The sequence below is a fragment of the Sturnus vulgaris genome, unplaced genomic scaffold, assembly GCF_052056855.1.
Source record: "Sturnus vulgaris isolate bStuVul1 unplaced genomic scaffold, bStuVul1.hap1 Scaffold_153, whole genome shotgun sequence".
NCBI lineage: Eukaryota > Metazoa > Chordata > Aves > Passeriformes > Sturnidae > Sturnus > Sturnus vulgaris.
Window position 1 is genome coordinate 245,240 of NW_028276071.1, and position 15,234 is coordinate 260,473.

Consider the following 15,234-nt stretch of genomic DNA (forward strand, 5'->3'; position numbering starts at 1 on the left):
GACAGATAAAGGCCTCATGGAACCAAGGGGTCATTGTGACACTGTGGGGCCACATGGAACCAATGGTCCATTGTTCTACTGCAGATCCAAGGAGGCCATGGTGACACTGTGGAACCTCCTGCAACCATGAGTGCATTGTGACACTGCAGGGCCTCCCAGAACCAAGGTGACCATGTTATACTACAGAACCTCGTAGAACAAATGGTCCATGGTGACACTGCAGAACTGTTGCTGAGAGTATGAAAGCTCATGGAACCTGAAGTTCATTGTGACCAAGGGGCCATTGTGACACTGAGGACCCTCATGTAACCAAGGGTCCATTGTTACACTGTGGGGACTCATGGAACCAAAGGCCTATTATGACATTGCAGGCCCTCATGGAACAATGGAGACAGCTATGAAACAGAACCCCAGAATGAGCGAGGTTGGAAAGGACCTGTGAGATCATCTAGCCCAACCTATGACCTAACATCACCTCACCAACTAAACCATGGCTCTGAGTGCCACGTCCAGTCTTTTTTTAAATGCCTCCATGGGTAGTGACTCCACCACCTCCCTGGGCAGAAGATTCCAGTGCCCAATCACTCTTTCAGTGAAGAATTTTTTCCTGATGTCAAACGTGTCCTACCCCTGGCTCACCTTCAGACTGTGTCCTCTCATTCTGTCAGTGGTTGCCTTGGAGAGGAAAAAGACCCCCACCTGACTACACCCTCTGTTCAGGTGGTTGTAGAGAGTCTCCCTGGAGACCATTGTAGCCATTGGAGCCATTGTAGCACGGCAGGGCCTCATGGAATCAAGGGGACCACAGTGACAGTGTGGGGCTCTGTGGGACAAAGGTGCCATTCTGACACCATGGAAACAAGGAGAATTTTGTTACAGTACTGGGCATCATGGAGCCAAGTATGTCATTGTGACACAGCAGGGCCTAATGGAACCAAGGAGACCATGATGAGGCCACGTGGAACCAAAGGACCATTGTGGTACTGCAGGGACTCATGGAATCAAGGCCACAAGAGTGACACTGTGAGCTCCAGGGAACCAAGAGGGCATCCTTACATTGAAGAACCAAGGAAACCATAGTGACACTGTGGGGCTCCATGGAATCGAGGGGCCATTGTGACACTGTGGAGTCTCATGGAATCATGTAGGGACACATACTGAGAAAGCAAGAAAATTAGAGCCTGAAAAATATTCCAGGCTGCAGCTTCTCAGCTCTGTTCCCAGCCAATAAGCTCAAGGCTAGGGAGAATTTCTCCCAGGGTGATAATTTGGTCAAAATAAAAAAGAATTAATAACAAGATAGAACACCTGTTGTGGTGCCTGACCAGGCCCTGGCAATGGGGTGTCTTGTCTCTGAACCAATCACCTTTTCTCTACTCTTGGAATTGCGAGTCATGCTATAAAACCAAGTGTGTTTCTGAAGAAACTTGTCTCTTTCTTCCTGTCATGAAAGATGACCATGTAGCTGTGCATTTTATTTCTGCTGCACTTAAAGAGTTAAAACCCCTTTCCACAGCTGCAGGGAGGTGCTGAAGGGTCGTGCAGGGACGTTGGGGATCCTATCAGAACTTTTTGGGGAATTGATAGGGTGCCCCTCCCTGCCAAGCCTGGCGATCGAGGGGCTCAGTGTGTTGGGGAATTGGGGTCATTCAGAGTTTCTAGGGGGCATCAGGGATACTGGGGTGACCTGGAGGGAATTGAGGGTCTGGTGGAGGTTCAGGATTCCCAGAGGTGGATGGGGAATCAAAGTCACTCCTCCGTTTTTCCTTTGCAGATGCCAGGAAACACCAGGAAAGGTGACTGCAGGCTCTGACCATGATTTGTGTTTTCCCCAAACCTCCAGGACCTCCCATCCTCTTCCACACATCCCCTTATTCCCACGGAGCCCCCATGGTGGAGGATCCTCAGGTGACCAATGTGGAGCTGCAGGGGCCACATGGGCAACCATGGGAACCCCGTGACATCTGTGACATTCTACAACAAAAGTTGTGACCCTCGGGGAAGTGGGAGGAACTGGAGTGATGGGAAGCCCCCATAGTGGGGGCAGAGATTGGGCAGCACCCAGGGCCCCTGGGCTGGGGGAAACTGAGCCCGCAGTGACCTCGGCTGGGGGTACTGAGAGCTGTGGGGAGAATTTGGAGGGTCTTGGTTGGACTCCAGGGGGATCACTGGGTGGGTTTTCAGGAATATTGATGTGGCACTGGGAGATCCTGGAGGGTTCAGGGAACTCTTGGAGGGTCATGCAAGGATGTTGGGGGATCTTTCTGAGGTCCTGGGGGACTTTGAGGGGTGCCCCTACCTGCCAGGCTTCGAGTTTTGTTGCTCAGAGGGTCGGGGGCACGGGGGGCAATGGGGGCACTGTGGTGGTGCAGAAGTTCTGAGGGATTCAGGGGTGATTGGAGTGTCCAGGGGCAATCAGGGGTGCAGTGGGAATCGGGGTGCAGTGGGAATTTTTGTATCCCATGGGTTGTTGGAGCTGCCAAGGTCCCAGGAAGGGTCAGGGGTCCCGGGGTCCCCATGGTCACTCCCTCCCATTTTCCTTGCAGCTGCCAGGAAGCCCCAGGACAGGTGACTGGGAGGGTCTGGCCAGGACTCCCCTTTTCCCCCCTGCCCCAGACTCCACCCAGAACCCCAGTTATCCCCATAGGACCCCCTGGAGGAGGGGTGATGATGGACCCCCATGTTGTGGGCACTGAGTGGGTAGGGGGTGAGTATGGGGGGCTACATGGGCACGTCACCCACGGGTGTCACCCCCACCCAGGTCTCCAACCCTGGAGTCTCTCTCAGGTCCCTGCCCAGCACATCCCCCAGGTGACCCACACAGAGCTGCTGGGACCCCAAGGACACAGCAGGACCCCGGTGACATCTACGAGAACGTGCTGTGACACTGGGGGCACTGGGGGTTCCTTTCCTAGGGCACCCCCCCTTTGGCACCCCCCAGGCTCCCATGGGTGCCCACCCTGACCAGGAGGTGGCCACGAGTGGTGGGTCCCATCTGGGGCTGCACAGAGCTCCACGTTCCAGTGCTCCCAGTGCTCCCAGTATCCCCAGGGGCTCCCCATTCCCTCCCCCAGTGCCAGGGGGCACAGGACCCTTGTCCCTCTCATTGGACACAAAATGCAGCTTTGGGATTAAACTGGGAGAAATGGTTTTGTTTGTTCAGCTCTGCCTGCTCAGCTCGGACCGAGGTGGGTCCCAGTCAGGCTGAGCAGATCCTTGTGGGATTTGCAGCAGTTTTGGGGCTCTCTCAGTGCCTTGGGCACAGGGACCAAATGATCAATTGCTGCATTTCTGGACTGGTTCCCTCGCAGCTGCCCCCGCAGGGGGGGTTTCCAGCCAGCCCTGCTCTGAAAACCATCAAAGGCCCTGGCAGAGCCACTGCTGGGGCTCACACCGGGTTTTGTGCTTCTTGCAGGGCTGAGCAAACCACGGCCACGCCTTTTTCCCCCACAGAATTCTCACCTTTGCAGCAGCTCGAGAGCTGCGAGAATCAAAGCCAAGGGGGCAGGGGGAGCCTCAGGTCCTGGCTGCCACCTGGGGCTGGCCAGAGCAGGGCTGGGACAATGCCCATCCCTGTGCAGTGGCGAAGGTGAGAAGCACCAGGAAACCTTCCTGGCAGCCACAAAATCTTCTTGTGGGCAGAGCTGGGGGGCATCTGACCCCTAAAATGTGTCCAATGCCGCCATAGTATCCCAAAATCCCAGGGAGAGGCAGCAGAGCCGTGTGTTTGTGCACAGGGATGGTTTAGCAGCACAGTTGAATTTTTGGATCCCTGGTGGTAATTACAACAGCTCCTTAAGGGTCTGAAGCACCTGGAGCAGATCAGGGGCATTGGCCCAAGCAGCTCCACTTTTACCCCATTTATCCCTCCGAAGCCACTGCTCCTATCCCTGGCTGTCCCTGGGGCTGCAACTGCAGCTGCAGAGCCCTCGGGTCTGCGGTTCTGCTCTCAGACTCCTCCTCCTTCTCCTCCTCCTCCGCCCGTGGCTGCTGTGTCAGGACCAGCAGTGGCCCAGGAAGACAAGGAGCTCCAAATGTGGTGGGGAGCCCCCTGAGGAGGCCTGGCACTGTCAGCAAGGAGCACCTGCTTTCCTCAACATCGCAGGGGAATTCAACATTCCCAAAGATGCTGTGCCTGGGCTGCAGGAGAAAAAGGGAGTGAAAGGCCGAGGGTTTTCAGGAAGTGTGGTGTAAAGCCAGGAGAGGTGCTGTTGAGCACCTGAGACCTGCCTGGGGTTGGTGCTGCCTTCTTTCTGTTCGGCATCAGGGAGAGCAATCGCAGGAGTTTAGCAGGGTGTGTGCCTGGCCCCGGGACACTGCTACGCTGCCACTGGGCACTAGGAGCCAAGCTGCTGCCTTCGTCTGTCCTGCCCGGGCACTGCCGGGGATGGTGCCGGGACCGATTGGTGCCCCTGAGTTTGCAAAAGGAGCGATTTCCTCTCGTCCCTCCCGACGAGGCCGCCATGGCCCCTGAGGGGTTCGAGCGGCACCGGGGCGCCCCCTGCTGGCTGTGAGTGCTCCCTGCAGCGCCCCCTGCTGGCTGTGAGCGCTCCCTGCAGCGCCCCCTGCTGGCCGGGAGTGCTCCCTGCAGCGCCCCCTGCTGGCTGTGAGCGCTCCCTGCAGTGCCCCCTGCTGGCTGTGAGCGCTCCCTGCAGCGCCCCCTGCTGGCTGTGAGCGCTCCCTGCAGCGCCCCCTGCTGGCTGTGAGTGCTCCCTGCAGCGCCCCCTGCTGGCCGGGAGTGCTCCCTGCAGCGCCCCCTGCTGGCTGTGAGTGCTCCCTGCAGCGCCCCCTGCTGGCCGTGGTCATAACTGCACAAAGATGAACAAACTGCCCTGAGCAGGTTGGAAATTTCTTTTCTTGTGTTGCTGTTTGTTCTGTTCTGTTCTAGAAATTTCCTAGCAATGAACTGTTATTCATTTTCCTACATTTTTGCCTGGAAGCCCCATAAACTTCACACTTAAAAAAATTTGGAGGCATAGGTCCTCTTTCCAATCCAGGAGAGTTCCTGCTTTCTATGGCAGGTGTTTCTCTTTTAAATCATGACAGTTTCCAACTGCTGGGTTCCAGCGTGAATGGGGCAGGCACTTCAAGAGCAGACAAAGTCAGACACTTGGCCACCTCTTGCTCTGCTTTTTAAGCCCTTGGGCCACCAAGGGCCCTCTGCCAAGGTGGGACTCCTGGTCCCTCAGGTAATCAGGAGCTGGGTTTGGCAGAGCGTCACACTGTCCCCAGTGTGCTATGGCTGACAGACTGAATGACACACGGGGCCCTGTGCCACCAAAAGCAAGGCCTGACCCAGCCCTGCCACACACAGGTGTTCCAAAATATTTTGAGACATCAAACTTTTCCTATCCCTGACACCCCACCCTGTGCCATGGCCTGATCCCAGCTTCTCTGGAAAAGGGGGAGGGTCCAGAATTCCCCAAGGCCTTTTGGGACATCATCATGTGGGGAACACAGCACAGGAGGGGTTTGAGACAGGGCAGAAGGGAATCCAGAGCACTGGTTTTGAGTGGCAGCCCAAAATTGGAGAATCCCATTCCTAAAGCCCAACAGAGCTGAACAAAGAAACACCATCTCTGGCAGTTGAACCAAAAAGCTGCATTTTGGTGCCAGTAAGAGGGAAACGAGTCCTGTGTTCGCGTGGCACTGGGAGGAGAGATGTCGAGCCGTGGGTGTCCTGGGAGTGCTGAGAGGGGCATTGCAGAGGCACTGGGAGTACAGGGGTACTGGGAGAGAGAATGGGAACCACCTGGATCGACTGGGAGCAATGGAGAGGCACTGGGAGGGGAAAGAGGGAGCCCTTGGGGGTACTGGCAGCACAGTTTGGAGGGAATGGAGAAGTCTCTGAGGGTACTGGGGGCACTTGGATGTGGAATGGGGAGCCACTGGTGATAGTGGGAGGGGGGGTGGGGAAATCCTTGTGGGTTCTGGGGTCATGTGGAGCTCTGGATGCCCTGTGCTGCCTCACACTTGTGCCCACCTACCCGTGAATGTTGGGCACCCACGGGAACAGTGCAGGGGACACACATGTGTGGCTGCCCATGGGTGAGGTCCCCCAGTGCCCCCAGTGCCCCCAGAGCCCCCCAGTGCCCAGCCATGCCCCGAGTGTCACAGCGCACTCCTGTAGATGTCCCCTCATTCCCGCAGTCGCCCATGGGTTGCTGGCAGCTCCACATAGGTCACCTGGGGATCCTGGAGTGTGGTGGGACGGGGGGACACTGCAAGAGACACGGGCTGTGGCATCTGGGCGGGGGGACACTCATGGGTGACGTGTCCCTCTGCATGTGCCCCAGCCCGGACTCACCCCCCGTCTGCTTGGTGATCATGACGTGGGTGTACAGCACCTTCCCCTCCTCTGGGAGGGCCGGGGGCTCCGGGGGCGCCCTGAGGGAATCAAGGGGATGTGTGGGAGGGAATGGGAGGTCTTGGGGGTTGGGGTCAAAGACGAGAGTGTGGTTTGAGCCCCCTACTCACCTTTCCTGCTGCTTCCTGGCAGCTGCAAAGGAAAGAGGGGAGGGATAACTGTGGGGTCCCCAGGGTCCTGACCCTTCTCAGCAATCCTGAAATCCGACTACACCCTCAATATCCTCCAGGACCCCTGAGCATCCCTGATGCCCTCCAGAACCCCTGCTCTGTTCTCTGGACCCCCAGAGCCCCCTGAAGCTCAAGCCTGCCAGGTATGGGGTAGCCTCCACATTCCCCCAGGATCACTGAAAGAACCCCCAAAATCCCTGCAAGTCCCTCCAACACCACCCCAAATCCTTCAGGACCCTGACCAAAGGTCCTGAGCCATCATTGCCAAGTCAGAGGCTCTGGGTGCCACCCCATCACCCCAACAGGCAGGTGGTCCCCCAGCTCCCCAGGGTCCCCATGGTCCCCATTGTCACCCACCCATGTTGTTCCACCGATGCCAGCGCACAGCTACACCCAGGAGCAGGACCAGGAAGAGGAGGGACCCGCCAATGCCTGCGGCCACTGCTGGGGACAGAAGGGACAAATCGGGGTCACCTGTCACTCCAGGGGTCCTGCAATCCCAGTGACCCCGTGTGATCCCACCTCTGTTCCAGTGTCCAGTGGTTCCCTGTGGTGTCACCTCCAGGGCCAGCTCTGGGCTGAGTGCCTGGAACACGCGGTGCCCGTCCTGTCCCAGCTGGTTGGTGGCCACGCACTGGTAGGTGCCCGAATGTCCCACATCGATGTCCCCAAGATCCAGGAGGGGACCCCGGCCCACTTCCTGCCCATCGTGCAGCCAGGTGAAGGTGACAGGGCCTGAGCCCACCTGCACCGAGCAGTTCAGGGTCACAGAGTCACCTGCATGCACCTGGAGTGCCGGGGGACCAGGGGTGATGGTGGCATTGGCCACGGGCACTGCGGGGACACAAACAGGGCTGAGGCCGGGGACAGGTTCTGGCACCTGGTGAGGGGGGATGAGGGAGTCTGCATGGTGACTCCTGGATACAGAGGGTCTCCTTCACCCAGGACAGTGACCCCATGGTGCTGGGGGTCATCATGAGGTGTGGGAGGAGAGCATGTGATGGATGAGGAGTGGGGGATGAAGATGAGATGAGGGTGAGGGGAAGGTGGGATGAGGGATGCCGTGTCCAAGGGTGAGGATGGCTGTCACCTGGTGGGGGGCACAGAATGGCGTGGGTGGGATGTGATGGGTGCCATGAGGAACATCAACGGGGGCATCACCCCAATGCCAAGGGTCTCAGTGCCCTGGGAGGGTCACGCTCAGTAGGGTGAATGTGACATGATGTGCAGTGGGGAATGTGACAGCTGGGCTTAGGGATGCATGGCTTGGATGTCCTGGGTGGGGATCCCTGGAGCCAGAGGGTCCCTGTTCGCTGGTCTGTGACACCCAGGGCTGGCACTGTGAGCTGGGCTGGGGCTGGTGTGGGGGGAATGGGGTGGAATTTGGGATGTGTGGAGTTGGGGATGCTGTGGGTGGGGTCACCCCCAGCCCAAGGGTTCCACTCACCCACGACAGTGACGTTCAGAGTGGGGCTCTCAGCCACGCTGTCCCTGTTGCTGGCCCGGCACTGGTAGTGGCCGCTGTCATTGTCCCCAACGTGCCGCAGCTCCAGGCGGGGACCGGTGCCCAGTGGTGTCTGCGAACCCTCCCGGAGCCAGGAGAAGGACAGGGGACCTGTCCCCATGGCCACTGAGCAGCTCAGCACCAGGTGGTCCCCCAGTGCCACCTGTCCCCCGGGGGGCTGCACCGACAGGGACACACCAGAGAGCGGGACCCCTGTGGGGAGGACACAGGAGGGACTGGGGACATGGGACGAGTGGGGGACAGCAGGGAGCAGTGAGGGACTCATGGAGAGGGAGGATCAGAGAGGGCTGGGGGGATCCCAGTGAGGAAGAAGGGGGCACAGAGACGGAGTGAGGCTTGGAAAGGGGTGGAAGGATGGGAGATTCAGCGAGGGGACACATGGAGAGGGTTGAAGGGAACCACAGGGAACGGTTTAGGGACCCAGACAGGGATGGAGGGACCTGTGGACAATTGAAGGGCCTCAGAGAGGGAGAGAGGAACCCAGGGATGGGTAAGGGGATCTGAGAGGGATGCAATGGGCAAGGGGGGGACCCAGGGAGAGAGCTGGGAAGGAGGGGGGGCTCGCAGAGGATTGAGCAGGGATGGGAGATCTGGGAGGGCGGTGGGGGCTCCCCGTGCCCATCCCCGCACTCACTGCGCACCGTGACGCCGAGCCGGGAGCTGCTCTTCCGCACGGCCCCCCCCTCGGAGAGCACCTCGCACCTGTAATTCCCCGAGTGGGAGACCCCCACGGCGGGCACCAGGAGCTGCGGGGAGCCCTGCGGGCCCTGCAGCATCTGCCCGTCCCGGTAAAAGCTGTACAGGAGGGGGGCTCGGGGCCGCAGGGGGCTGGGGGTGCTGAGGCAGCTGAGATTGAGGGGGGACCCCTCGGTGAGCTCGGGGGGACCCTTCAGCACCGGCACGAGCTCTGGGAAGGAGATGGGGGTGGCGACTGTGACTCTGATTGCACTGAGAAGTGGCTTTGGGGGTGTCAGGATATCGGAGTTCCAGCCGTGGGAGTGCTCACCGTGCACTGTCACTGTCACCGGTGGTGACAGTGTCATTCCTGAGGCCACCAAGCCCTCGCAGCGGTAGCGGCCGCTGTTGTGCAGCTTCAGGGGGGGCAGGGACAGCTTGGCGCCCCTGAGGGACCCCCCTAGATCCTTCCCGTCCTTGTAAAATCGCACCCTGGTGGCAGGGTTGTCCTGCCAGCCCCGGCAGCGCAGTGTCACCGTGTCCCCCTCCAGCAGCGCCCGTGCTGGCACCTGCAGCACCAGCGGGTCTGTGTGACAGGAGGGTCCCGTGTCACTGAGGAGCCCGAGACAGGTCCAAAGTGGGTGCCCACGGCACCGGGGACATCTGGCTGGAGTGTCCACTGCGCAGGAGGGTCCCAGGGAGCAGCCCCGTGGCACAGCTGTCACCACGGGAGTCCCACCACACTGGGGTGCACTGGGGTGCACTGGGATGCACTGGGATGTCCCTGTGTGCAGGGGACAGGCTCTCGCCTGTCACACGAGGGTTGTGAGGCCACCCACGGAGTGGAGCCCACCCAGAGTTATCAGGGAGCCACCCTGAGCATTTCAGATCCTCCCTCACCATTTGACACCATGACGGGGGGGCTGAGCCCACTGCCGGGTCTCTGACACTGGTAGGTGCCACTCTCGGTGACAAGGAAGCGGTCACGTCCCTCCTGCCCCCAGCGCCGCCCGTCCTTGTACCAGGTGGTGGCACGGGCGGTCCCCGAGGCCTGGCAGGTCAGTGTCACCCGGTCCCACAGCACCCCCGGAGTCCAGGGGGGCTCCACCAGGAGCTGGGGGGTCTGGGCACCTGCGGGGGACAGGGGACACCAGCCTGCCAGGACCACCAAGGGGCTGGGGACAGCGGGGTGGGGGAATGGCATCCCCCGAGGACTCACCAGCGAGGCTGAGGGTCTGGGCTGGAAGGGAGAAGGGACAGGGCAAGGTGGAATTGGCTCCGTGGGGACAGGGTGTGAGGCTGTCCCCGAGCTGTCCCCGTGGGGACACGGCTTCTTGTGGGAAAATGCCCGGGCACGGTCCCCAACAGGTCTGGAGAGGCTCCCAGGGGACAGCTCTGTGTCACACGTCCGGGTGGCACGGACGCCTCGGGGACAGGGACACCACGGCCAGCCCGTGCTGGCACAGCTCACCCCCGCCAGCCCCACGGCCACATCCCCGTGGTGCTTCTCCCCTTGTCCCTGTCCCCACAGCTGCCCCAGCCCCGTGGAGCCAAACCTGACATCCCTGTCCCCAAAACTCTGTCCCCCATCCCTGTCTCCACATCCCTCTCCTAAATCCCAGTTCCCCTTTTCCCCTTTTCCCCTTCACCCCAAAACCCCGGACACACTGAGGAGCCACTGGCTCTGTCCCCCACTGGCTGTGCTGGCCTTGGGGACCTCAGGGGACCCCGCAGCCCCCCTGTGCCCCCTCTCCACCCCTCTCTGCCTCACCAGGGCCCGTCCCCAGGGTCATCAGGCCCGTGCCCGGGGCACTCACCCCACAGGAGCAGAGCCACCTTCCCGGCCATCCCGCTGTCCCCGGCCATGGGCACTGGCTGTCACTCACTGCTGTGGCTGTCCCCTGTCCCCTGGCTGGCGGCTCTTCGGATGAAGGGACAGGAAGCGAGGTCAGCTCTCGTCCCCATGTGTAGGTGGCCCTCGGTGGGGGCAGGGTGGGACAGGATGGGGGCAGGGTGGGGACCTTGTAGGACATGGGGGTGATGGTGGGACATGGTGGGACAGGATGTTGCCGGAATTTGGAGGCTGAGGAGGTGCAGGGAGCCAAGGATGGGTGTCCAGGGGACTGGAGTTCCAGGGATGGGAATGGGGGTCCCAAGGGTTGGGTGGATTCAAACTCAGGGATGAGAATCCCAGAACAATGTGGCCTTCAGGGATTTGTGATCATGGGATGGACCCCAGGGATTGGGGTGTCAGGGAAAATGGGAGTCCTGGGGGAATCTTGGTCCCCAAGGGAAGGGAGGGGTCCCAGGGGCTGGAACTACCAGGATGAGGGTCCTTGGGAATGGAGATCCTGGGGAGTGGAGGTCATGGCATGGGGGTCCCAGGGAAGAGGGGACAGAAGGAATGGTTGTCCCATGGTTGGGTTCCCAGGGGAATGGGGGTGCCAGGGATGGGCAGTGCCTGGGTAGGCCCCATGGGTCACCACTCCTACCCTGGGTGCCTCAGATTTTGGGGTGACCCAGGGCCCAACGTTGCCCCCCTGCAGTGTTTCCTGGGCAGGCATCACATGGGGGTCCTGAGCAGCTCTGCTTCTGTGCCCTCCCCACGCTTGACTTTTTCCTCTCTTTATTTCTCTGGTTTCCTTATTTTCTTCACTTTTGTGCCATTCCCCACCACTCCCAGTTCTTGGCTCAGAAATCCTGGGGAGCAGCTGGGCAGAGAATGGGTTGGGGGGGAATCCAGGCAGGGAGAAAAGGGGGTGAGGGGTCTCCAGGGAGGGGTGGGGAGGCTGTGGGGGATGGGGGTGTCCAGCTGTGCCCCCCAACACTTTCACTTTCTCTCTCCTGAAGCAGAAGGAAGAGGCTGTTTGTGCTGAGAGTCACACAGGGGGGAGTTCTGTCCTGGGGGGGCACATCCAGGGGTTCCTGTCCTGAGGGGATCCTGTTCTGGGGGTGACACGTTCTGGGCAGATTTTGTTCCAGTGGTGACACATCCCAGCAGGGGAGATCCTGTCCTGGGGGATGGTGGTTCTGGGCAGGGTTCCTGGACACATTCCCTGAGGAAGTCCCTGTCCAGGGTAGGGCACAGGGGGCCCTGCCAGCCCCCTCTGTCCTCAGTGGGGCACTGTGACCTGTGTGACATCTGGGGTGCCCCAATTTGGGGTGTGACCCGGCCACTCTACACCCCCTCATTGGCTGCCCCCACCCATCTGGGAGCCCTCAATCCCCATTTGGGAACCCTCACAGGTGCAGCACCTCGGCCCCATGCCACAGCCCACCAAGATCATTCTGTGGGGGAAAAACCCCAGCAAGGCTGAGTGGGGAGGGAAGGACATGGCCTGGTGCCAGTCAGGAAGGGCACAGACACCCCAAAAACACCCAAAGCCCACCCTCATACCCAAAACCCCTGCAGGGTCTCAGTGCTGGCAACCAGGAGATGGATGAGACCCTGCACATGGAACACTTGTGAAGCTCTTGGGAGGCTTCCCCCTCCCTCTCCTGCTCCCCAAAATCCCCTGCATGACATTTCTGTCCTGAGGGCTTAGCAACACTGGGTTTATTGGGGTTTGGGAGAAATTCTGTTCCAGACATCTTCATTTTCACTTGACCCCCGCAGGATCTGAGCCAGCAAGAGCAGCTTGGGAATGGAGCCCCAGGCAGGAAGGAGCTCCCAAACTGCTCCTCCTTGAAGCCAGTGGCCATCCAAGTGTGGGGCCCAGCCATGGCCCAGCCCAGGGCACAGGGATGGGCATTGTCCCAGTCCTGCTCTGGCCAGCCCCAGGTGGCAGCCAGGACCTGAGGCTCCCCCTGCCCCCTTGGCTTTGATTCTCGCAGCTCTCGAGCTGCTGCAAAGGTGAGAATTCTGTGGGGGAAAAAGGCGTGGCCGTGGTTTGCTCAGCCCTGCAAGAAGCACAAAACCCGGTGTGAGCCCCAGCAGTGGCTCTGCCAGGGCCTTTGATGGTTTTCAGAGCAGGGCTGGCTGGAAACCCCTCCTGCGGGGGCAGCTGCGAGGGAACCAGTCCGGAAATGCAGCAATTGATCATTTGGTCCCTGTGCCCAAGGCACTGAGAGAGCCCCAAAACTGCTGCAAATCCCACAAGGATCTGCTCAACCTGACCGGGACCCTCCTCGGCCCGAGCTGAGCAGGCAGAGCTGAACAAACCAAAACCATTTCTCCCAGTTTAATCCCAAAGCTGCATTTTGTCCAATGAGAGGGACAAGGGTCCTCTGCCCCCTGGTACTGGGGTAGGGAATGGGGAGCCCCTGGGGATACTGGGAGCACTGGGAGCACGGGAACGTGGAGCTCTGGCAGCCCCAGATGGGACCCACCACTCGTGGCCACCTCCTGGTCAGGGTGGGCACCCATGGGAGCCTGGGGGGTGCCAAAGGGGGGGTGCCCTAGGAAAGGAACCCCCAGTGCCCCCAGTGTCACAGCACGTTCTCGTAGATGTCACCGGGGTCCTGCTGTCGTCCTTGGGGTCCCAGCAGCTCTGTGTGGGTCACCTGGGGAATGTGCTGGGTGGGGACCTGAGAGAGACTCCAGGGTTGGAGACCTGGGTGGGGGTGACACCCGTGGGTGACGTGTCCCCCCCATACTCTCCCTCTGCCCACTCAATGCCGACAACATGGGAGTTTATCACTGCCCCCTCCTCCAGGGGGTCCTATGGGGATAACTGGGGCTCTGGGTGGAGTCTGGGGCAGGGGGGAAAGGGGAGGCCCGACCAGAGCCTCCCAGTCACCTGTCCTGGGGCTTCCTGGCAGCTGCAAGGAAAAGGGGAGGGAGTGACCATGGGGACCCCGGGACCCCTGACCCTGCCTGGGACTTTGGCAGCTCCAACAACCCATGGGATACAAAAATTCCCACTGCACCCCGATTCCCACTGCACCCCTGATTGCCCCTGGACACTCCAATCACCCCTGAATCCCTCAGAACTTCTGCACCACCACAGTGCCCCCATTGCCCCCCGTGCTCCCGACCCTCTGAGCAACAAAACTCCAAGCCTGGCAGGTAGGGGCACCCCTCAAAGTCCCCCAGGACCCCAGAAAGATCCCCCAACATCCCTGCATGACCCTCCAAGAGTTCCCCAAACCCTCCAGGAGCTCCCAGTGCCACACCAATATTCCTGAAAACCCACCCAGTGATCCCCCTGGAGCCCAACCAAGACCCTCCAAATTCTCCCCACAGCTCTCAGTAGCCCCAGCCGAGGTCACTGCGGGCTCAGTTTCCCCCAGCCCAGGGGCCCTGGGTGCTGCCCAATCTCTGCCCCCACTATGGGGCCTTCCCATCACTCCAGTGCCTCCCACTTCCCCGAGGGTCACAACTTTTGTTGTAGAATGTCACAGATGTCACGGGGTTCCCACAGTTGCCCATGTGGCCCTGCAGCTCCACATTGGTCACCTGAGGATCCTCCACCATGGGGGCTCCGTGGGAATAAGGGGATGTGTGGAAGAGGATGGGAGGTCCTGGAGGTTTGGGGAAAACACAAATCATGGTCAAAGCCTGCACTCACCTTTCCTGGTGTTTCCTGGCATCTGCAAAGGAAAAATGGAGGGGTGACTTTGATTCCCCATCCACCTCTGGGAATCCTGAACTGCCACCAGACCCTCAATTCCCTCCAGGTCCCCCCAGTATCCCTGATGCCCCCTAGAAACCCTGAACGACCCCAATTCCCCAACACACTGAGCCCCTCGATCGCCAGGCTTGGCAGGGAGGGGTACCCTCTGAATTCCCCAAAAAGTCCTGATAGGATCCCCTGTTAGGTCCCTGAACGACCCTTCAGCACCTCCCTGTAGCTGTGGAAAGGGGTTTTAACTCTTTAAGTGCAGCAGAAATAAGATGCACAGTTACACGGTCATCTTTCATGATAGAAAGAAAGAGACAAGTTTCTTCAGAAACACACTTGGTTTTATAGCATGACTCGCAATTCCAAGAGTAGAGAAAAGGTGATTGGTTCAGAGAGAAGACACCCCATTCCCAGGTCATGCACCACAACAGGTGTTCTATCTTGTTATTAATTCCTTTTTATTTTGACCAAATTATCACCGTGGGAATAATTCTCCCTTGTGTTGAGCTGGACCAGCTTATTGGCTGGGAACAGAGCTGAGAAGCTGCAGCCTGGAATATTTTTCAGGCTGTAATTTTCTTGATTTCTCAATATGTGTCCCTACATGATTCCATGAGACTCCACAGTGTCACAATGGCCCCTCCATTCCATGGAGCCCCAAGGTGTCACTATGCTATCCTTGGTTCTTCAATGTAAGGATGCCCTCTTGGTTCCCTGGAGCTCAGTGTCACTCTTGTGCCCTTGATTCCATGAGTCACTGCAGTGCCACAATGGTCCTTTGGTTCCACGTGGCCTCAAAGTGTCATCATGGCCTCCTTGGTTCCATTAGGCCCTGCTGTGTCACAATGACATCCTTGGTTTCATGATGTCAAGTACTGTAACAAAATTCTCCTTGTTTCCATGGTGTCAGAATGGCACCTTTGTCCCACAGAG

At 59.5% G+C, this 15,234-nt stretch overlaps 1 protein-coding gene across 1 annotated transcript; it reads right to left on the reverse strand.

The window, feature by feature from the left end:
* Positions 1 to 1,658: 1,658 nt before the first annotated feature.
* Positions 1,659 to 14,153, reverse strand: LOC148219356 (Fc receptor-like protein 4). Its single transcript, XM_088157687.1, has 7 exons — positions 14,060 to 14,153; positions 9,638 to 9,868; positions 9,069 to 9,323; positions 8,697 to 8,969; positions 7,985 to 8,254; positions 2,300 to 2,377; positions 1,659 to 1,687 (listed from the first exon to the last, which is right to left on the reverse strand). Exons 1-7 carry the CDS (start codon positions 14,151 to 14,153, stop codon positions 1,659 to 1,661), a joined length of 1,230 nt encoding a protein of 409 aa, XP_088013813.1.
* Between the last annotated feature and the right edge of the window lie 1,081 nt (positions 14,154 to 15,234).